The 20652-nt window shown below is 62.3% G+C and overlaps 4 protein-coding genes across 7 annotated transcripts; 2 read left to right on the top strand and 2 right to left on the bottom strand.

The window, feature by feature from the left end:
• Positions 1–1180: 1180 nt before the first annotated feature.
• Positions 1181–3899, bottom strand: S100A14 (S100 calcium binding protein A14). Its single transcript, XM_059871249.1, has 4 exons — positions 3762–3899; positions 3410–3527; positions 2042–2188; positions 1181–1949 (listed from the first exon to the last, which is right to left on the bottom strand). The coding sequence occupies exons 2-4, from the start codon at positions 3440–3442 to the stop codon at positions 1830–1832; spliced, it is 300 nt and encodes a 99-aa protein (XP_059727232.1). The 5' UTR covers positions 3443–3527; positions 3762–3899; the 3' UTR covers positions 1181–1829.
• A 537-nt stretch (positions 3900–4436) lies between these two features.
• On the bottom strand, positions 4437–5355 carry S100A13 (S100 calcium binding protein A13). Its single transcript, XM_059871248.1, has 3 exons — positions 5142–5355; positions 4805–4994; positions 4437–4602 (listed from the first exon to the last, which is right to left on the bottom strand). The coding sequence occupies exons 2-3, from the start codon at positions 4982–4984 to the stop codon at positions 4468–4470; spliced, it is 315 nt and encodes a 104-aa protein (XP_059727231.1). The 5' UTR covers positions 4985–4994; positions 5142–5355; the 3' UTR covers positions 4437–4467.
• Positions 5356–6207: 852 nt separating this feature from the next.
• S100A1 (S100 calcium binding protein A1) lies at positions 6208–11505 on the top strand. 3 transcript variants are annotated; one of them, XM_059871157.1, is made up of 3 exons: positions 6208–6356; positions 10970–11118; positions 11223–11505. In XM_059871157.1, the coding sequence occupies exons 2-3, from the start codon at positions 10978–10980 to the stop codon at positions 11364–11366; spliced, it is 285 nt and encodes a 94-aa protein (XP_059727140.1). In that variant the 5' UTR covers positions 6208–6356; positions 10970–10977; the 3' UTR covers positions 11367–11505. The 3 variants fall into 3 exon arrangements, with proteins under 3 accessions (XP_059727140.1, XP_059727138.1, XP_059727139.1); XM_059871155.1 differs by lacking the exon at positions 6208–6356 and adding an exon at positions 8950–9030; XM_059871156.1 differs by lacking the exon at positions 6208–6356 and adding an exon at positions 10656–10814.
• A 1034-nt stretch (positions 11506–12539) lies between these two features.
• On the top strand, positions 12540–20045 carry CHTOP (chromatin target of PRMT1). 2 transcript variants are annotated; one of them, XM_059871123.1, is made up of 6 exons: positions 12540–12702; positions 13954–14029; positions 15340–15490; positions 16650–16830; positions 18110–18247; positions 19725–20045. In XM_059871123.1, exons 2-6 carry the CDS (start codon positions 13965–13967, stop codon positions 19925–19927), a joined length of 738 nt encoding a protein of 245 aa, XP_059727106.1. In that variant the 5' UTR covers positions 12540–12702; positions 13954–13964; the 3' UTR covers positions 19928–20045. The 2 variants fall into 2 exon arrangements, with proteins under 2 accessions (XP_059727106.1, XP_059727105.1); XM_059871122.1 differs by having other exon boundaries at positions 16647–16830.
• The last annotated feature ends 607 nt before the right edge of the window (positions 20046–20652 follow it).

Genomic DNA, 20652 nt, shown 5'->3' with positions numbered 1-20652 from the left:
GGGATTTTGGGGGTTCCCCAGGATTTGGGGGGGGGTCTCATCGAGCTCACTGCAGGATCCCCAAAGCACGGCCCTAGCTCTGCCCGTGGGGTCCCCACAATGGGGGGCAGCTGGGGACTGGGGGGGGGTGGAGAGCCCTGGGATGTCCTCAGGGGTCTCACACACCTGCGGCACCCCCTGCACCCCTGCAGCACCCCCTGAACCCCCAAAGTATCCCCTGAACCCCTGCAGCACCCCTGGCACCCCCTGCAGCATCCCCTGAACCACTGCAGCACCCCCTGCACCCCTGCAGCACCCCCTGCACCCCCAGAGCATCCCCTGAACCCCCATAGCATCCCCTGCACCCAGAGCATCCCCTGAACCCCCAAAGCATCCCTGGCACCCCCACAGCATCCCCTGCACCTCCTGCAGCACCCCCAGCACCCCCAAAACATCCCTGGCACCCCCAGAGCATCCCTGAACCCCCACAGCATCCCCTGCACCCCCACAGCATCTCCTGCACCCCCACAGCACCCCCTGAACCCCGGCAGCACCCCCTGCACCCCCTGCAGCACCCCCTGCACCCAGAGCACCCCTGGCACCCCCACAGCACCCCCTGAACCCCCAAAGCATCCCCTGCACCCCCAGAACGTCCTCTACACCCCCAGCATCCCCTAAATCCCCCCAGCACCCCTGCAGCACCCCCTGCACCCCCTGAACCCCCAGAGCCTCCCCTGCACCCCCCCAGCTCCCCCTGCACCCCCTGCATGCCCTGCACCCCCTGAACACCCCCTGCATCCCCTGCACCCCCTGAACCCCCAAAGCATCCTCTGAACCCCCAGAGCATCCCCTGCATCCCCTGAACCCCCAGAGCATCCCCTGCCCCCCCTGAACCCCCCCAGCATCCCTTGCACCCCCTGCACCCCCAGACCCTCCCTGCATCCCCTGCACCCCCTGAACCCCCAGAGCCTCCCTGCACGCCCCCAAGCATCCCCTGCACCCCTAGCAGCGCCCCCAGCACCCCCAAAGCACCCCCCGCACCCCCAAAGCACCCCCTGCCCCCCCCCGCACCCCCTGCACCCCCATCCTCTGCACACCCCAAAGCCAAGACCCCAACCCTCAGCCCTGCAGCCCCGACCCCCCTTCGCCCCCCACAAACGAGGTCCCCCCATCCCGCTCGCTTTGTTTGGGGTGTTTGGGGTTTTTTTCGGGTTTTTATTTTTTTCCTTTATTAATTTATACAAAAATGGTCGCGAGCGGCCCCGGCTGACCCCAGCCCGCCCCGTGCCCGGCTCGGGGCCGGAACCCCTGGAGATGGGGGCGGGGGGGGGACACCGGGAGGGCAGCACCCCCCAAAATAGCCCCCCAAAAACCGGGGGAGACCGCAGGGAAGGCTCCCGGGCCACCCTCACCCAGGCACGGCCGCGGCGGAGCCCGGGCTGCCCCTGGAGGTGCCCCTGGAGGTGCCATGGGGTGACGGGGCTGGGGGGACGAACCCCCCAGTCCCGGGGGGATCGGGGGGCAGGAGCCGAGTCCCGATCTCTGCGGAGCTCCGGGGCCGGGGGAGCCGCACCCGGAGGCTCCCGGGGGGCTCGGAGGTGGGACAAGCCCGGGGGTGGAGGCGGCTCCGGGACCCCCCCCCGTGCCCCCCGGGCGGAGCTGGGGGCGGGAAGGGAGCGATCCTGACGGGAAGGAGAGCCGAGGAGGGCAGGGATGGAGAGGGGAGGGGGATCCTCCGGCAGCAGCGAGGTGCCTTTTTCCCAGGCGCGTCCCCCCGAGCTCGGCGGCCTCTCGCGTTCCCAGCAGCAGAGCCCTGAGGCCTCGGGCGCCTTCCCGTCCCCCACCACCCTCTACTTCCTCCGGCAGCCCTTGGCCGCGTCCCCCATCATGTCCCAGTACTCTCCGAACTCCAGCTTGGCCTCGTTAGGGTCTCCCATGCACTCGATCTTCTCTTCCAGGGGTCCCACGCACTGCGGAGGCAACATCGGGGTGATGGGGACATCCAGGGGGGTTCCCCCAGCAGCCAGGGCCCCCCCAGCTCCTCCTGGCCACGCCCCCTCACCTTGCCCAGGTGCGGCAGCTTCTGCACCACCAGCTCCTGCATCTCGTTGGGGGTCAGGTATTCCTTCTGGCCCTTCACGGCGTAGCAGTGGAACTGGCTGATGACGGTCTCGATGGCCCGTTCCACGTCCGTCAGCTCCTGGCAGTCCTGCGGGGGGGACAGGGCGTGAGCGAGGGGGGCGACAGCTCCGTGGAGGGGTGGGACAGGTCCCCAGAGGGGTGGGACGGCTGCCTGGAGGGGTGGGACAGGTCTCCAGAGGGGTGGGACAGCTCCGTGGAGGGGTGGGACATCCCGCGGAGGGGTGACACAGCTCTCCAGAGGGGTGACAGAGCTCTCCGGAGGGGTGGGACAGCTCCGTGGAGCGGTGGGACAGCTCCGTGGAGGGGTGGGACAGCTCCCTGGAGGGGTGGCACATCCGCGGGGGACACAGGACGAGCCCCGAGCGGGTGGGACGCTCGCCGAGCAAACATTTAATCCCTCCACAACCACGGCAGAAATCTCTTTGTCAGCGCCTGGCCAGTCTGCGCGGATGCGAGGCACCTCCCCAGCCAGCTGTGCCACCTCCCCAGCCAGCTGTGCCACCTCCCCAGCCAGCTGTGCCACCTCCCCAGCCAGCTGTGAGCCCCCACTGCCCGCCTCCCCCACGCAGATGTGAGGCCGCACAGATGTTGCTCGCCCACATCCAGCTGTTGCCGCCCTCCGCAGCGCCTCTGCCCGGCTGTGACAGCCCCTCCAGCTGCCATCGCTTGTCCCCCCGAGCTGTCCCCGCCCGGGGCCCGCCAGGCTCAGCCACCGCGGCGTCTCTCGCCACCCCCGGCGCGGCGCGGGCCCGTCCCGACTGGTTCTTCCTCTCCTCCGCACAAGCGGCGGTGGCAGCGTGACTCAGTGCCCGCCGTGCCGCCTCCCTGGAGCCCCTCTGCCACCCCGCAGACCCCGTCCCCGGCGGGGTGGGGGGCGCAGAACAGCCCCACCCCCGCCGCCGGTCGCTCCCGGTCGCTCCCGGCCGCTGGTGCGGCTCCGTTTAAGGGAAACGCCGGTGATTCACTCAAATCTGCGGCTTCCCCGCGAAACCACAGCCGGTGATGCCCACTGGGCACCCCGCCGAGACTCAGCCCCGCGCCCCCAAATCCTCCGCAGGTGCGGGCACCTCCCGTTTGGAAGCCGAGCAGAACGGGAGCTTTGCCGCCGCTGGGGCATCCTCGGAGAGGCTCCCGAAGATCAATCCGCGGGACTCTGCCCGCTGCCCCGAGCTTCCAAGCAGCTCCAAACCCCAGAGCAGCCCCCGGCTCCTGCGGCCTGCCCAGGGGTCACCCCCGGGGTCACCCCCGCCCCGCCGGGGGTCCCGGGGCCGCGGTGTCCCCGCCGGACCTTGCGCTTCTTGCGGCAGTTGCACTGGCCCATCCTGCTGCTCGCTGCTCCTCGGGGGTCTCTGGGGGTCTCTGGGGGTCTCTCCGGGGTCTCTCCTGTGCCGCGGGGTCCGGGGGAGCTGGCGGGGGAAGGAAGCCAAGCTCAGCTCTGGGCTCGGGGGGAGCCTCCCCTGTTCCAGCGCCAGGACTCCTCCTCATCCCCGAGCGCAGGGCGAGGAAGGAGCCCCGGGATGCGGCTCCGGAGCTGCCGGGACACGTCCCCGGCGTCCTCGCAAGTCGTGGCAGAGGCAAGCGTGGGAGCGGAGGGGCCCGGGGGGCAGCCCCCCGTCCCGTGGGGCGGCCGGGCCACTTACCTGCAGCACGGGCTGTCCCAGGTGTGCGCGGGCTGCGGCGGGCCGGGGTTTTATACCGGGGAGGTGTGAGTGGGAGCTCCGTGGTGCAAGGCGTCTCATTTGGGAGCCTGGCCCGGCGCCAGCGTGGGGCCGGGAAACGCCTCCTTCCCGGCCACACCGACGGTTCCCCATCCCAGCGGGGCCGGCACCGCGTGGGAACGGCACCGGGCCCGGCTGCTCGCCCAGAGCGGGACCCCACCGGCCCCAGCAGCGCCGGATTCGGGGGCTGAACGCTGGGAATGGGGATATTCCCCAGCCGGGATGTGCTGGTGGATGTGTCACCCCTGTGCCACCCAAGACCCTGCAGAGGACGGGCATCGATGCCACGGAGCTGGTGGCCACCGCGGCCACGGTGGCATCGCTGCCGGGGATCTCCCGAGCCCCACCCCGGCCACAGCCTCATCTCTGCCCCCCACGCACCCCCCAGCGCGGCAGGAAGGTGTTTGTGGGGCGCAGGGTGGCACCCCAAAAGCCAGACCAGCGCAAGGGCGATTTGGGGACGGCGCCACGGCGTGCCCAGAGCCACGGGGTGACCCCAAACCAGCCCCCCGCTCCCCAGCGTGGCCAGCACGGGGAGGGTGGAGATGGGGGCTCAAACCAGGAGCCCCCCAGCAAGAACAGCAGCGATGCTCAGGCTCAGGGAAACCTCTTTATTCGAGCGGCCCCGTCACTTCTTGCCCGCTTTGTCCCTGCGCACGGCCTTGGCCAGCTCCCCGATCAGCCGCCAGTACTCCCCAAATCTCAGCTCCTCGTCGTTGTTCACGTCCAGCTCGCTCATCTTCTCCTCCAGGGAGGGCACGTCCTGCCGGGGGGGCACACGGGAGGGCGGCTCGGCCGCTTGGAGCCCCCAGAAACCGGGACGGGCCCGAGGGGAGCAGGGACTGCCAGCCCCGGAGCACCGGGAGCAGCCCCGCAGTTCAGGGGGACCCCCGGAGCACCGGGAGCAGCCCCACGGTTCAGGGGGACCCTCTGGGACCCCGCGGTGCTGCTGCTGCCCCCCTCACCTTCATCATGTTGGGCAGCTGGAGCCGCACCAGCTCCTTGAACTCGCCGGTGGTCAGCGTCCCCTTCTTGCCCTCCTTGGCGGCGAAGGTGACAAACACGGTGACGATGCGCTCGATGGCCGCCTCCAGCTCGGTCAGCTCGCTCGGTTCGGTCCCCTCGGTCGGTTCGGCCGCGGCCATGGCACCGGGGCTGCAGGGACAGGAGCCCAGAGGGGGTCGGAGGATGTCGCAGGGGGACCCTCGCCCCCTCCCCGGCCCAGCCGCCCGGCCCCGGAGCGGGGACACGGGGACATCAGGGGTCCCCAAGCGGAGCTGCGGGGAGCGATGCCCCACTTACCCCTCGCTGCGGGCAGGTGGTGGCCCCCGGGAGGTTTCGAGGGATTTTGGGAGCTTTGGGGAGTTTTCGGGAGGTTTTATACCCGCGCCGCAGGAGGGGACAGCGCAGCCTTTGTCCCCCCCGCGCCGGTGTTGGGTTTCCTGATGCGGCCGGACGGACGCGCAGTCACCGCCCGGGCGCCGCCGTCCGTCGGTCCGGCCGTCCCTCCGTCCGCTGCTCCCTCCCCGCCCGGGCACCGGACCAAACCCGGCCTGAGCTCGGCTCGGCCTCGGCGGCGCCGCCCGGGGACCTCCGGTGGGGACGGGAGGGGACCGCGGGCAGAGAAGGGCCCGGGGCTGGAGCATCCCCGGGACCGCGCACTGAAACATTCCCGGAACCGGGATGGTTTTGGGTGGAAAAGACCTCCGAGATGCTTGAATCCAAACTTTGAGCCCCGTTCCGGGGGTACAGGGCAGGTGTCACCCCCAGGTCACTCCCTGCAGGGCTGGGGACAGGGAGGTGAGCCCAGAGCCGCGGTGACATTCCGGTGACATCCCTGTCACATCTCTGTCACATCCCGGCCTGGCTCCGGCGGTGTCACCGACCCAGGGCCCGGCTGGGCCCGTACCGAGTGAGAGTTGTGACTCAGCCACCCGCTGGCATCATCCCTATTAATAGTGGGCTCTGTAAAAATTAATTAATCCCAATTAATTAGGGGGTTGGAACGGCCCCAGAGCTCCCCTTTAATCAGTGGGTATTTATAACATGGCAGCCCTGGCACGTGTCCAGCTGGCACCCCCATCCCCACGGGGACCCCACGCCCCGAGGGGACCCCAGACCCCACTTCAGGACTGTCCCCGATGTCCCCAACCTCAGCCAGGGGTGTGACAAACAGCGAGGGGTGTGACAAACAGCGAGGCTGCAGCCCCCCAGGGCACACACAGGAATTTGGGGTCCCAAAGCCCCAGGGGTGTTTTGGGGGTGGAGGGCAGGGGGGTCCCCAGCACCATGTCACTGTCACCGGTTCGTGGTGAGCCCTGAGGTGCTCACAGGGACCGGGAGGCTCCCATGGGTGCAGGGTGGCCCTGTCCCCACCCCACAGCCGTCACACCAGCTCACGGGGCAGGAATTGGCTTCCTGCAGCCCCATCCGGGCCCGGCAGGACGGGGGGACGGGGCTGGGACGGTCACCGAGCCCCACGTCAGGACACCGGGGTGGCCTCTTGGGAAAGGCCAGGTGAGTCAGGCCCGGCAGGGACCGGCAGCGGGGACAGGTTTGGGGTGAATCACCGGCCCCGGAGCCAGGCGGGCCCATGACTCCCTGGGCCTGGAATTTCGGGGTGAGGAAGGGGCAGATGTCCCACAACGGGAGGGGAAGGGAGCTCCGGGACTTTTGTCACCCTGGGATCCCCATCAGGATTGTCCCCATGGGCAGGGGGTGGTGACTCGGCCTTGGGGACACCAGCGTGGACAGGAGGGGACCATGAAGGGAACAGGACTGGGAGCATGGAGGGACTGAGGCCATCTAGGGACAGGAATGGGGGCCATAGAGGGACAGGGACCGTGTAGGGACAGGGGCCATAGAGGGACAGGGACCATAGAGGGACAGGGACCGTGTAGGGACAGGGACCATAGAGGGACAGGGACCATGTAGGGACAGGAATGGGACCATAGAGGGACTCAGGCCATATAGGGACAGGGATGGGACCATATAGGGACAGGAATGGGGGCCATAGAGGGACAGGGACCGTGTAGGGACAGGGATGGGACCATATAGGGACTCAGGCCATATAGGGACAGGAATGGGGACCATAGAGGGACAGGGGCCATAGAGAGACAGGGGCCATAGAGGGACAGGAATGGGACCATAGAGGGACTCAGGCCATATAGGGACAGGGATGGGACCATATAGGGACAGGAATGGGGGCCATAGAGGGACAGGGACCGTGTAGGGACAGGGATGGGACCATAGAGGGACTCAGGCCATAGAGGGACAGGGATGGGACCATAGAGGGACAGGAATGGGACCATATAGGGACAGGAATGGGGGCCATAGAGGGACAGGGGCCATATAGGGACAGGGACGGGACCATAGAGGGACTCAGGCCATAGAGGGACAGGAATGGAGGCCATAGAGGGACAGGGGCCATATAGGGACAGGGGCCATAGAGGGACAGGGGCCATATAGGGACAGGGACGGGACCATAGAGGGACTCAGGCCATAGAGGGACAGGAATGGAGGCCATAGAGGGACAGGGACCATGTAGGGACAGGGGACATATAGGGATAGGGACCATAGAGGGACAGGGATGGGACCATATAGGGACTTGGGCCATATAGGGACAGGGCCATATAGGGACAGGACCACATAGGGACAGGGACCATACAGGGACAGGGATGGGCCATATAGGGACAGGGCCATATAGGGACAGGGACCATGTAGGAACTTGGGCCATATAGGGACAGGGGCCATATAGGGACCGGGACAATATAGGGACAGGGATCATACAGGGACAGGGATGGGCCATATAGGGACAGGGCCATATGGGGACAGGGATGGGACCACATAGGGACAGGACTGTGTAGGAACTTGGCCCATATAGGAACAGGGCCAGGGCCATATGGGGTTGGGACCATATAGGGACTTGGCCCATATAGGGACAAGGAACATAAAAGGACTTGGGCCACACAAGGACAGGGATGGGCCATACAGGGACTCAGCCCATATAGGACCACAGGACCCTGGGTGACAGGGTGACCACGAGCAGGGGGTCAGTGTCCACTTCCACATCCTGCTCCTGGGGTTCTCCACAACCTGCCTGGGCTGGAGACCCCAACTAGAGATGGCCACCACAGTGACCAGCCCAGCAGTGGCCCCTGCCTGGGCTGGAGACCCCAACTCGGGATGGCCACCACGGCCACCACGGTGACCAGCCCGGCAGTGTCCCCTGCCTGAGCTGGAGACCCCAACTCGGGATGGCCACCACGGCCACCACGGTGACCAGCCCAGCAGTGGCCCCTGCTGGCCCCACCGGCGCTCTCTGGAGGGGACCGTGATGCCACAGAGCCACCGCGGGCGGTGTCCCCAGCCCGGCCACCGCAGCTCCTCCCTGCCCAAAGCCCGGGGATGGAAAAGCCTCTTGCGATGGGATGGGGAGACAAGATCGGCCCAGCCCGGCACGGGGAACTGGAGCGACTGGTTTAGCTGGGTCAAAGTGGAGCAGGGGAGTCGCAGTGGCTGGAACCTGTTCCAAGCTGTGTGTAAAGCTCCTGGCATGTCCCTCGCTGCTCCAGCTTCGGGAACAGCTCATCCCGGGACCCTGCAGGGTCCGGGACCCCCCAGGACCCCCCAGAGTTGGGGTTCATCCTCGGTGCTGCTGCCCCAAAGAGTTTGGGGGGCTGGAACCTGTTCCAAGCTGTGTGTAAAGCTCCTGGCATGTCCCTCGCTGCTCCAGCCTTGGGAACAGCTCATCCCTGGAATCTGTCAGCTCTGCAGGGTCCGGGACCCCCCAGGACCCCCCAGAGTTGGGGTTCACCCTCGGTGCTGCTGCCCCAAAGGGTTTGGGGGGCTGGAACCCGTTCCAAGCTGTGTGTAAAGCTCCTGGCATGTCCCTCGCTGCTCCAGCCTTGGGAACAGCTCATCCCGGGACCCTGCAGGCTCCGGGACCCCCCAGGACCCCCCAGAGTTGGGGTTCACGCTCGGTGCTGCTGTCCCAAAGGGTTTGGGGGGCTGGGAATGCGCCTCCATCCGTGCCAGTCCCGGCTCTGTCCCCTCTGTGCCCGCCTGGCACGGAGTGGGCTCGGGGTTATTTTTGGGCCATGCCCGTCCCTGTCACGAGCCCGGTGACGTTCCCGGGGCTTTCCCGGAATCCTGCCCGCTGCCACCCGCTCGGGGGACGGGGACACGGCGAGTGAGTGCCACGGGGCCCCTCCCGGTGCCCCCCAGGCTGGGGATCTCGGGATCCGGCCCCTCCCGGAGCCCCCCCTCCCTGCCCCACACCCGGAATGAGCCGTGTCCTGCTCCCGACCCTCGCTCCCACCTGGGACCCGCAATTCCACCTGAGACCCCTCCTCTCTTTGGGGACCCCCCCATCCATCCAGGACCCCCCCAGTTTCCCCATTCCCAGGGGGGTTTGCCCCACGGGACCACCGGGTTTGGGGTCCCCGGGCAGGGCCCACCCTCCCCGCGGGGACAGGAAATGAGGGAGGTGGGAGCAGAGGCTGCAGGATGTAATTAATTAGCCCCTAATTAGGGCTGGAAGCCGGCACGAGGAGCCCGGCACCACCCGGCCCTGCTGAAAATGCTGCTCCTCTTTGAGGGGGTCCCAACTCCTGGGGAGGGGGGGGTCCCAGAGGAATTTGGGGGATTAGGAATTTGGAGGATCAGGAATTTGAGGGATGAGGGATTTAGGAGATGAGGAATTTGGGGGATTAGGAATTCAGGGGATTAGGAATTTGGGGGATGAAGAACTTGGAGGATGAGGAATTTGGGGGCTGAAGCATTTGGGGGATCAGGAATTTGGGGGATGAAGAATTTGAGGGCTGAGGAGCTTGGGGGCTGAGGAATTCAGGGGCTTAGGAATTTGGGGGATCAGGAATTTGAGGGATGAGAGATTTAGGAGATAAGGAATTTGGGGGATTAGGCATTCAGGGGATCAGGAATTTGGGGGATGAAGAATTTGAGGGCTGAGGGATTTAGATGAGGAATTTGGGGGATGAAGAATTTGAGGGCTGAGGGATTTAGATGAGGAATTCGGGGGATTAGGAATTTGGGGGCCGAGGAATTTGGGAGCAGAAGCAATTGGGGGATCAGGAATTTGGGGGATCAGGAATTTGGGGGCTGAAGCATTTGGGGGATCAGGAATTCGGGGGATCAGGAATTTGGAGGATGAGGAATTCGGGGGCTGAGGAATTCGGGGGCTGAGGAATTCGGGGGTTCAGGAATTCGGGGGCTGAGGAATTCGGGGGCCGATCTCCCCGGGGATGCCGGAGCCGGGGAGGCTGCGGGCTCCAGCCCGCGCGGATCCGGGGCCGTAACGGGATCCTCGGCATTATCAGCATCACCGGGGCCAGCTCGGGCTCCGGTTTCTTGGCCGAGCCGTTGCTGGAGCAACCTCGGGCTGGGTCTTGTGGGGCCTTTTCAGCCGGACAAGAGCCCTTTGAGAGCGCGGGGGGCCCCGCGGAGTCACCCGATAGCCCCCGCCGCTCCCCCCGGGCCCCGCTGGCTCCCGGCGACACCGGATCCGTTGATCAGCACCGGGAGCGGGGCTGGCCGCGGAGCCGGCCCCGGGGATACGGCCCCGCTGCCGGCGCTGACAGACGGGGGATGCCCGCGGTGCCACCGCGGGGTCACGGCCTGGTGGCCGCTGTCACCTGGGAGGTGTCCCCAACGAGGGACCCCGGTGTCCGTCCCAACCTTCACAACGTCCCCGATTTTCCCGCGTCCTGGGGGGTGGCGAGGGGCACTCGAGGGTGGCACGGGGACCCCGCTGAAGCGATGCTGTCACGCCGGGGGTGCTGCCCGGGGCCGTGGCGGGGGTTGTGCCCCCCACGCCCGGCCCCCGCGGGGCTGGCCGGCGGTGCCAGCCGGGCTGTCCAGCCCCGGTATCGGATCCTCCCGGAGGGAGGGGGCTTGGAGCTTATTTAACGTGCCCAGCCCGGCCGGGCGGGCGCACTCGGAGCACGGGGAGCTCAGGTGAGCACAGGTGTCTCTGTCCCCCCCCAAACCTCCCCTCAGAACCCCCCAGACCCCCCAGTCCTGCCCGGCGGGACCACGGCAGGGGGTGGGTGACATTTGGGGGTGGCAGCGGGACAGGGGGGCTGGTGGGTGACGTGCTGGGGGTCCCGCAGCCGCAGCCATGGGATCGCAGCTGGAAGGGGCCATGGAGACCCTGATCAATGTCTTCCACCACTACTCGGGCAAGGAGGGCGACAAGTACAAGCTGAGCAAGAAGGAGCTCAAGGAGCTGCTGCAGAGCGAGCTGGGGTGTTTCCTGGAGGTAACTGGGACCAGTTTGGGGGCTGGGGGCGTCTCCTTTTCCCCCATTTCCCAGGACAACCGTGCTTGCCCAGCCCCAGGGCTCACCCTGTGCTCCCCCCCCAGACCCAGAAGGACGCGGGGGCCGTGGAGAAGATCATGCAGGACCTGGATGAGAACGGCGACGGGGAGGTGGATTTCCAGGAATTCGTGGTCCTGGTGGCCGCCCTGACCGTGGCCTGCAACACTTTCTTCTGGGAGAACGCCTGACCCCTCTCCTGCCGCAGCAGGACCTGGGCTCCCGACACCCAGAGCCCCCCCACCACCCCCCCAGCTGGCCCCCTCTGCCCCCCAGCATTCCCAGGGGATCCCGCTGGGATCCAGCTCCGCAATAAAGGCACCAACCCGAGGTGTGTTGACAACTCCTTCCTTCATTCCCACTCGGAATTCCTGCCCTGTCCCCCCCTGTGAGTGCCCCCAGGGAATATCCCGCTCTGGGGTCACGGGGAAATCCACCCCGGGCCACTCCAAGGGCTTGGAGACAACCCTGGGATCTACTCTGGGATCCATCCTGGGATCCCCCCGCATTCTATCCTGGGATCCACCCCGGGATTCCCCCTGGGATCTACCCCGGGATCCCCCCGGGGCAGGGTGACCCAGGGGCGGGCGATCCCAGCCGGTGTGGGACACCGGGAGCACCGGGGTTTGGGAAGGGTGGGGACAGGCTGGGACTCGCCACGGGCGGCTCCAGAGGCGCCGGCACCGCGCCCGCGGGGCTGGAGGAACCGGTTGGGATCTCCCGGGGATGGGATGGGACGGGACGGTGGCCAAGGGCTCCAGCAGGGCCGGCAGCGCCATCACCCGCCCCGGGATCGGGATCTGCCCTGCCTGGGATGGGATGTTTTTAGGATTTTAAAAGTTTCAGAGTAAGGAAATGGTTGTGGAAATAGTACCAAGGCGGATCCGAGGGACTCAGGGATTGCAGCGTCTCGTGGCTCCGTGATTCCACAATTCCCTGACTCCTTGGTCCCATGGAACCGTCACTTGTCTGTGACGGTTCCATGACAATTCCATGACAATTCCATGACAACTCCATGACGATTCCATGACAATTCCATGACAATTCCATGACAACTCCATGACAACTCCAGGACAACTCCAGGACGATTCCATGACAACTGCATGACAATTCCATGACGCTTCCATGACGCTTCCATGACTCTTCCATGACGATTCCATGACGACACGACTCCCTATGACGTCACCAGGACTCCACCCCGGATTCCCGCCAGAACGTCCCCGCCTCTCCCTCCGCCCCGCCCCTTTCCCCGCCCCCTCCGCGGCTGCACCAACCACCGCCCACCGAGGGGGGGGCTCGCGCGGCAGGGGGCGTGGCCGGGAGCGCGGCCGCCATTTCGGCGGGGGCGGGAGCGGCGCCGGCGCCATTTTGTCGCGGGCGGCTGAGGGAGAAACGGCGGCGGCGGCGGCGGGAGCGGGCGGAGCTCAGCGCCAGCCCCGGCCCCGGCCCCGCGCCGGCCCCACACCGGCCCCGCACTCACCCGCTCGCCCACCGGAGCCACCGGAGACCTGGCGACCGTGTGCTTCGGTGAGTGAGCGGCCCGGCTGCGCGGGGGCGGAGAGCCGGGGGCGATCCTGAGGGCCCGGGGGATCCCCTCAGGGTCCCCTCATGGCCCGGGGGTCCCTCAGGGTCGGGGCTTTTCCCCCTGACCGAGCTCCGGAGCTGGGCCTGAGGGGGCGGAGCTGGTTTTTTTTTCCCCCTCAGGAAGAAAAACGCTTTAAAAACCACTTCAAATTGAAAAAAGCTGCTGTATATTAAAATAAAATTATTAAAAATCATTTAAAACAGGAATAAGGATTTCTCTTGTCTCTATTTCTAGGGGTAAATCCTCTCAATAAAGCGGTTTTTTGAGGGTATTACTGAGTGAATGCATCCCGGCCGTCATCCACCCGTTAAATTTGCTGCTAATTATAAATTAAATTAATAAATCGATTGCAGAGCTCGGAGGTTGGAACCCAGCGTGTTTCTGTAGCATCCAGCACTAGGGGGGATTTAAATCCCTGTCCTGAGGGGATTTAAACCTCGGTGTTTTTAAAGGATACGATGCTTTTGTAGCATCACCTTGGATTTTTATTCCCAATTTTATTCCCTGTGCCCTTAAAATTGGGGTTTGCACCTTGGTCATGCTAAGAACATGAGGAATGTGGGGGTGTCACTGTGCTAAAGGCATTTGGGTGCTATTTACAGCTGGATTTTTGTGTTATTACTCAAAAAACCGATAAGGTATTCGCTGGAAAAAGATACATTTTTGCTAAAGATAAATTAAAATAACTCCCATATTTATTAAACTTGATAGAGGGTTAGAAAACATTAAAAATACATAAATGTATAATTTGCCTCACTCTTAGTTCTCTCCACAGAGAACAGAGGTTTTTTTTAATGTTTAATCATGTAAATATGTAATAATTGTATTAATTTGATGTCTTGGGTTCTGGTTTGCATCTTTGCTCTGAAGATGCCATTTGGTTGCCATCTTGCTGCTGGATTTTTATATTAATCCTCCTAATATTGCTGAAGCATTCACTGTAAAAATATCAGTTTTTGATAAGGGAGAAATAAAGGAACTCCCAGATTTATTAAAACTGGGAGAGGGCTAAAAAACATTAAAAATCCCAAAATCAGAACGGCAAAATTCTGGCACTGAATTACTGAAAATAATGAATATATTACTCATTTCCTCCACCCATGGAGGCAGAACAGAAGGGATTTTGAGTATTTAGTGGTATAAATGCGTGCTAAATGTCTAAATGTTCATTTTTGGGGCCTGTTTTTTTGCAGATTCTCTGAAGATGGCTGCACAGTCAGCACCGAAGGTCGTGCTAAAGAGCACCACCAAGATGTCTCTGAACGAGCGGTGAGGAAGCCAACGGCACCTTCAGCTCCTAAGAAATCATATATATATTTTTTTTTATTTTTTTTTTATTTTTTTATATAATTCTCACTATCCAAAATCCAAAAACCCACCGTGGTTTTCCGCCCTCTTTTAACCTCGTCCAGCGAGCGGGTGCCTCCACCCCCGCCTTACCCTCCGACCCCTGCGGCACACGCAAAGGTTAAAAGGGCCAAAAAACAAACAAAAAAAAAAACCAAAACCACCAAAATTCCGGAGGGATTTCTCCGTGTCTTTAGGTTGTTGATTCGCCTCCTAAATCCGGTGGGATGTGTTGTAAGAGCAGAGACCAACCTCACACCCTCCCTGTCTCTCCCACATGTTTTGACATTGGTATTTTGGCTCTGCTGCCGCGCCCGAGGGTCCCACCCGCCCGGGTGGGCTCTGTAAGAGGCCGGCGGCGGCCCCGGAACCGGCCCGAAGGCTCTTCTGGGCCTTGTAAGAGGCAACAGCTTTGGCTTCACCTCCATCTCTCTCTGTCCTCGAGCTCTTCCCGTGGCTCATCCCGCTGGGTTTTTCCACGTGTGGCTCCTCCGTGACGACTAACGGGTGTCCCGCTGAGCACTTTGGGGTTAAACACGCTGGCATGGGGCAGCTTCTGAGCTCAGGCTCCTTCCCTCCCTGGTTTTTAGGGGGTGAATTTCATTTATTTCATTTTTAAGGGATGGATTTTGCTCGTCGGCTCCCAGGAAGCTGCTGGGGTGCTGCTCAGGAGCTTTATTTACCATCTCTCTACTGGAGAAATTAAAACACCACTTCAATTCCCAAGTGGCCTCGTTTCAGGAGAGCTGTTGGGTGGCATTCAGAGATGCTCTGGGTGGTGGGATTTTGTACAATCGTGGAACTGCCAAGGTTGGAAAAGGCTTTAAGATGATCCCTTCCAACCTGGTGCCGGAGGACACCGAGCATGGCCTCTTCCCAACCTACCTCCTGGCCTGGAATTTTGACGCTTTTCCCAGATTTTTTGGGGGTTGATTTGGCTTTTGCTGTCCTGTTTCCCCCCTCCTCCTGTCACTACCATCCCCGCTTCCTGCTGATTGTCACCCCTTCTGCCATCTCTAAACCCACTAACCTCCGGCTTTCTCATTCCCACTGAAACCTTCCACCTCATTCCTGCCTCTCCGGGCCTCGCTGCCAGCGAGGGATCCGTAATCCCATAAGTGCCACTCTTTGCATAAGGTTCATGGGAGCTGGAGCCCCACTCGAGCACCGTGAAATGCCGATAATTGTGTGTTTAAAGCTTTAATTAAACCCCGTTTTATTCGACCTTGAAGCTTCACTAACATGCTGAAGAACAAACAGCCGATGCCGGTGAATATCCGGGCCACCATGCAGCAGCAGCAGCTGGCCAGCGCTCGAAACAGACGTCTGGCCCAGCAGATGGAGAACAGACCGTCTGTGCAGGCTGCTCTGAAGCTCAAACAGGTGAGGGGAAGGGAGATTTGAGCCTTGCAGGATGTGGAAAAAAACAGCTCCGGCAAGAGAAAGAGGCCAGAGAAGGGAAGGGGATGGAGGGTGAGTGTGGGGAGCTGCTGGAGGAAAGGAGGCTCAGGGGGGACCTTCTGGTTCTCCACAGCTCCTGACAGGAGGGTGGGGTTGGACACAGGAGGAGTTTTTTTCCTGGGGAGGGTGGTCAGGCCTTGGCAGGGGCTGCCCAGGGAATTTTGGAGTGGCCATCCCTGGAGGTGTCCAGGGAAAGCCTGGATGTGGCACCTGGGCTGTGGGCACAAGGTGGGGATTGGACTCAGTGGTCTGGGAGGTCTTTTCCAACCTGGAGACTTGTGGGATTCTGTAAAAAAGGTGTTGGAGAGTGTCAGGGATGGAGAAGGGTCTGGAGGAGTGGCTGAAAGAGAGACTCAGGGATCTGCAGCTCCAGTCTCTGCTCCCTGTGACAGGGACAGGACCCTGGGAATGGCTGGAGCTGTGCCAGGGGAGGTTTGGGATGGGTTTTAGGGAAAGGTTCTTCCTCCAGAGAGTGCCCAGGCTCCCCAGAGAATGGGATGAAGCTGTGCCAGAGAGGTTTAGGATGGATTTTAGGGCCCCCAGAAGGTGCTGGGCACTGCCCAGGCTCCCCAGGGAACGGGCACATTCCTGAGGCTGCCAGAGCTCCAGGAGTGTTTGGATACCACTCCCAGGGATGCCCAGGGTGGGATTTTGGGGTACCTGTGCAGGAGCAGGAGTTGGCCTGGATGATCCTCATGGATCCCTCCCAACTCAGAGCATTCCACAATCCAAAAAATGAAATACCTGGGAGGGCAGAAAATTTCCACTTTTTCCCTCAGATCAGTAACACGTTCTCACTCCCTGCTTGTCGGTGGGGGTGTTGGGTGCTGGCTGTTGATGTCTCCTCTCTATTTTTCCAGACAAAAGGCTCATCCCGGGCTCCGGGAGCTGCTTCACCTCCCAGTCCCACGGCAGCGACAGCCCCTAAAACCCCACCCTCCCTGGGCAGCCGGTGCTTTTTCCCTGATGGGGAGTGCAGGCCTGCCCTCCAGGCACACCCCCTGCATTTCCAGCCCTGTGGTGTCCCCAATCCCAGATTGCTGCATGACTCCTGTCCCTCCCAAATCTTCTCTTCCAGAAGAGCTTGAAGCAACGCCTCGGCAAGAGCAACATCCAGGCGCGGCTGGGCCGGCCGGCGGGGACGCTGGCCCGCGGAGCCCTGAGCGGCCGGGGGCTGGCCCTGGGCCAGCGGGGGCTGCCCCGGGGGGCCCTGCGGGGCCGCGGCGCCCGGGCCATGATCCGAGGAGGGGTGGCACTCCGAGGTCAGTCCCCTGCCACCCCTCCCCGTCCCCCTGGGGCTGAAATCCCGCTTGTCGTTATTGCCAACATTGCGGGTGGGGTGTGCCTTGGCTTGTCTGAACCAAAGAGGGGCAGCTGTGGTGTTTCACCCCAGGGACACTTTTGGCCAGCTGGATCACCCCAGAGACACTTTTGGCCAGCTGGATGTGTGGTGTTTCACCCCAGGGACACTTTTGGCCAGCTGGATGTGTGGTGTTTCACCCCAGAGACTTTTGGCCAGCTGGATGTGTGGTGTTTCACCCCAGAGACTTTTGGCCAGCTGGATCACCCCAGAGACATTTTTGGCCAGCTGGATGTGTGGTGTTTCACCCCAGAGACACTTTTGGCCATGGGTGTGTTGTGTTTCACCCAGAGACATTTTTGGCCAGCTGGATGTGTGGTGTTTCACCCCAGAGACTTTTGGCTGGCTGGATGTGTGGTGTTTCACCCCACAGACACTTTTGGCTAGCTGGATGTGTGGTGTTTCACCCAGAGACTTTTGGCTAGCTGGATGTGTGGTGTTTCACCCCAGAGACACTTTTGGCCATGGGTGTGTCGTGTTTCACCCAGAGACACTTTTGGCCAGCTGGATGTGTGGTGTTTCACCCCAGAGATTTTTGGCCAGCTGGATCACCCCAGAGACACTTTTGGCTAGCTGGATGTGTGGTGTTTCACCCCAGAGATTTTTGGCCAGCTGGATCACCCCAGAGACACTTTTGGCCAGCTGGATGTGTGGTGTTTCACTCCAGAGACTTTTGGCTAGCTGGATCTTGCACTTGGGTGTGTGGAGACAAGTCCAGGCATGCAGGAGCTCTGGTGGTGGTGGGATGGAGCTTCCTTCCATCATGGGGTCTGCTCCTCAGGTCTGTCTCTGCCAGAGAAGCTTTAAGGCGATGGTGAAGGAAAGGAGTTTGTTCTGATGGAGGGTTTTATTCTGGCCCACAGGCCTCTGAATCCAGCAAAAGCTCCAGCAGAACTCCTGAACCGTGGGTGCTGTTCCTTTTAACCCCAGGGAGAGGGGCAGGGAAGGGGTAGGGAGCCACCAGCCAGGTACAGGGGACAAAGGACACCTGGATGGCCCAGTGTCACCCGGGGGTAGAGGGCATCCTTTGAATCTGCCCTTCTGGAGTTGCAGGACTGACAGACAGTGCTGGGCTGGGGTCAGGGTGGGGAAAGGAGGGGTGATTGACACACCTGGGGGGGAACTGAGGTCAGCCATGAAATCACACCCCAACACTCGCTTTTCTGGCTTCTCCACCCAAGGTCAAGGCCTGCTGCGCGGCGGGAGGGGGATTGCCCCCCGGATGGGCCTGCGGAGAGGCGGCATCAGGGGCCGCGGGGGCCCGGGGAGAGGCGGCCTGGGCCGGGGCGCCATGGGCCGGGGAGGCATCGGCGGCAGAGGTGAGTGCCCTGGCAAGAGCAGGAATTCATCCCTAATCCAGCTGGGATCCTGGCTGAGGCTGGGGCGTGGGAGCTGCAACCCCAAGAATTCCCGGCGTGGAATTCAAAGCTTTTATCCAAGATGTGGTTGGTTTGAAACTGAAGCTCAGCAGGGGTGGGAGGGGAAGCGCCGTGTTGGCGTTAGGCTGGGATTGAGGAATTCGTGGGAAGCTCCTGACTTGAGTGATGAGAAGGAGATGGGAGTGTGCCCACGAGTCAGGCATGTCTGTGGGAGTCCCCAAGGGGCTGAGAGGGATGGGATAACCTGGGATGGAGGGGTGGGAAATCCTGGGATGCAGGCAGTGATGGGATGGAGGCAGTGAGGGGTGGGAAATCCTAGGATGGAGGCAGTGATGGGATGGAGGCAGTGAGAGGTGGGAAATCCCGGGATGCAGGCAGTGATGGGATGGAGGCAGTGAGGGGTGGGAAATCCTAGGATGGAGGCAGTGATGGGATGGAGGCAGTGAGAGGTGGGAGATGTGGGAAATCCCAGGATGGAGGATGGAGGCAGTGAGGGGTGGGAAATCTTGGGATGGAGGGATGGGAAATCCCAGGATGGAGGCAGTGATAGGATGCAGGCAGTGAGGAGTTAGAAATCCCAGGATGGAGGCAGTGAAGGGGTGGGAAATCTCGGAATGGAGGCAGTGAGAGGTGGAATATCCCGGGATGGAGGATAGAGGCAGTGAGGGGTGGGAAATCTTGGGATGGAGGCAGTGACAGGCTGGGAAATGGGGGAACTCCTAGGATGGAGGCAGTGATGGGATGGAGGCAGTGAGGGTGTGTGAAATCCCAGGATGGAGGCAGTGAGGGGATGGAGGCAGTGAGGAGTTAGAAATCCTGGAATGGTGGCAGTGAGGGGTGTGAAACCCCCAGGATGGAGGGGCGTGAAACCCCGGGATGGAGGGGCGTGAAACCCCGGGATGGAGGGGCGTGAAACCCCGGGATGGAGGGGCGTGGAAGTCCCGGGATGGAGGGGCGTGAAGTCCCGGGATGGAGGGGCGTGAAGTCCCGGGATGGAGGGGCGTGAAGTCCTGGGATGGAGGGGCGTGAAGTCCTGGGATGGAGGGGCGTGAAGTCTCGGGATGGAGGGGCGTGAAGTCCCGGGATGGAGGGGCGTGAAGTCCCCGGGATGGAGAGGTGTGAAATCCCCGGGATGGAGGGGCGTGAAGTCCCGGGATGGAGGGGCGTGAAGTGCCGGGATGGAGGGGCGTGAAGTGCCGGGATGGAGGGGCGTGAAGTGCCGGGATGGAGGGGTGTGAAGTGCCGGGATGGAGGGGCGTGAAGTCCCGGGATGGAGGGGTGTGAAGTGCCGGGATGGAGGGGCGTGAAATCCCCGGGATGGAGGGGCGTGAAACCCCGGGACGGAGGGGCGTGAAACCCCGGGATGGAGGGCTGTGAAATCCCCGGACCCGTCCCGTGACCCTCCCGTCCCCGGCAGGGCGCGGCATGGCCGGGCGCGGCCGGGGCGGCTTCGGCGGGCGCGGCAGAGGCCGGGGCCGCGGCAGAGGCTCGGCACGGCCCGCCCTCACCAAGGAGCAGCTGGACAACCAGCTGGACGCCTACATGTCCAAGACCAAGGGACACCTGGACGCCGAGCTGGACGCTTACATGGCACAGACAGATCCCGAGGCCACCGACTGAGGGGCTGGGACTGCCGGGAGGGCTCGTTCCCTCGGGAATGCCCGAGGGGAAACTCAGACTTAGTGTGTTCTTCAATGTTTTGATACTCTCTGTTGTATTAAACTTTTTTTGGATTGTTCTTTTCCTGGGATCTTTCTGGTGGTTTTTCCCTGAGGAAGCACGGATGGGATGGAGCTGCTGTGGAGAATCTGCTGCTGGCAGCGCCAGGGATGCACTTGTGACTTGAGGACCAGGGCTTTGTGTGCCTCTGGAGCTCCATGGTTGGGGTTTGGGATGAGTTTGTTGGGGTTTGGGATGAGCTTGTTGGGTTTTGGGATGGTTTGTCAGGTTTTGGCATGGTTTGTCAGGTTTTGGCATGGATTTGTTGGATTTTTGGCGTCAGCCCTTGTACATTTTGGGATGGCTGGAGTTCATTTAACCCCCCTGAAGCCAAATCCAGCCTTCCCAGCAGGAAGAGCCTGCCTTTGGCTGTTGTTCTCCTCCCAGATCCTTTTTGTTCTGCACCAAAATTCCCTGTGGGGTTGGGGCAGGTGGAAAAGTTCCCTGGTTTAGTGGATTTTGGGGGGTTGAAGTTCGAGTTCTTTTGGCGCTGTGTTTCTGTGTGGTTCAAGTGTTTGTTTAAAGAAATGAGAGGCAGGGACAGAAAATTCAGCCAGGACAGTGGAAATGCCTCTTTTCCAGAACAGGCTCCAAAATTCATCTTTTTTTTTTTTTTTTTAAAGATG

This window comes from Haemorhous mexicanus, chromosome 31, assembly GCF_027477595.1.
Source record: "Haemorhous mexicanus isolate bHaeMex1 chromosome 31, bHaeMex1.pri, whole genome shotgun sequence".
Lineage (NCBI taxonomy): Eukaryota > Metazoa > Chordata > Aves > Passeriformes > Fringillidae > Haemorhous > Haemorhous mexicanus.
Note: the sequence above shows the minus strand (reverse complement) of the source record. Positions and strands in the feature narration are given on the sequence as shown.

Excerpts from the sequence above, each read along its gene's own strand:
- S100A14 (XM_059871249.1), bottom strand. The coding sequence starts at position 3,442 with ATGGGCCAGTGCAACTGCCGCAAGAAGCGCAAG. Across the intron at positions 2,189-3,409 it reads ACTGCCGCAAGAAGCGCAAG|GACTGCCAGGAGCTGACGGA; the intron begins GTCCGGCGGGGA and ends TCCCCCCCGCAG. Across the intron at positions 1,950-2,041 it reads AGCTGCCGCACCTGGGCAAG|TGCGTGGGACCCCTGGAAGA; the intron begins GTGAGGGGGCGT and ends TTGCCTCCGCAG.
- CHTOP (XM_059871122.1), top strand. The coding sequence starts at position 13,965 with ATGGCTGCACAGTCAGCACCGAAGGTCGTGCTAAAGAGCACCACCAAG. Across the intron at positions 14,030-15,339 it reads AAGATGTCTCTGAACGAGCG|CTTCACTAACATGCTGAAGA; the intron begins GTGAGGAAGCCA and ends TCGACCTTGAAG. Across the intron at positions 15,491-16,646 it reads CTGCTCTGAAGCTCAAACAG|AAGAGCTTGAAGCAACGCCT; the intron begins GTGAGGGGAAGG and ends CTTCTCTTCCAG.
- S100A13 (XM_059871248.1), bottom strand. The coding sequence starts at position 4,984 with ATGGCCGCGGCCGAACCGACCGAGGGGACCGAACCGAGCGAGCTGACC. Across the intron at positions 4,603-4,804 it reads AGCTGCCCAACATGATGAAG|GACGTGCCCTCCCTGGAGGA; the intron begins GTGAGGGGGGCA and ends CCCCCCCGGCAG.
- S100A1 (XM_059871157.1), top strand. The coding sequence starts at position 10,978 with ATGGGATCGCAGCTGGAAGGGGCCATGGAGACCCTGATCAATGTCTTC. Across the intron at positions 11,119-11,222 it reads AGCTGGGGTGTTTCCTGGAG|ACCCAGAAGGACGCGGGGGC; the intron begins GTAACTGGGACC and ends CTCCCCCCCCAG.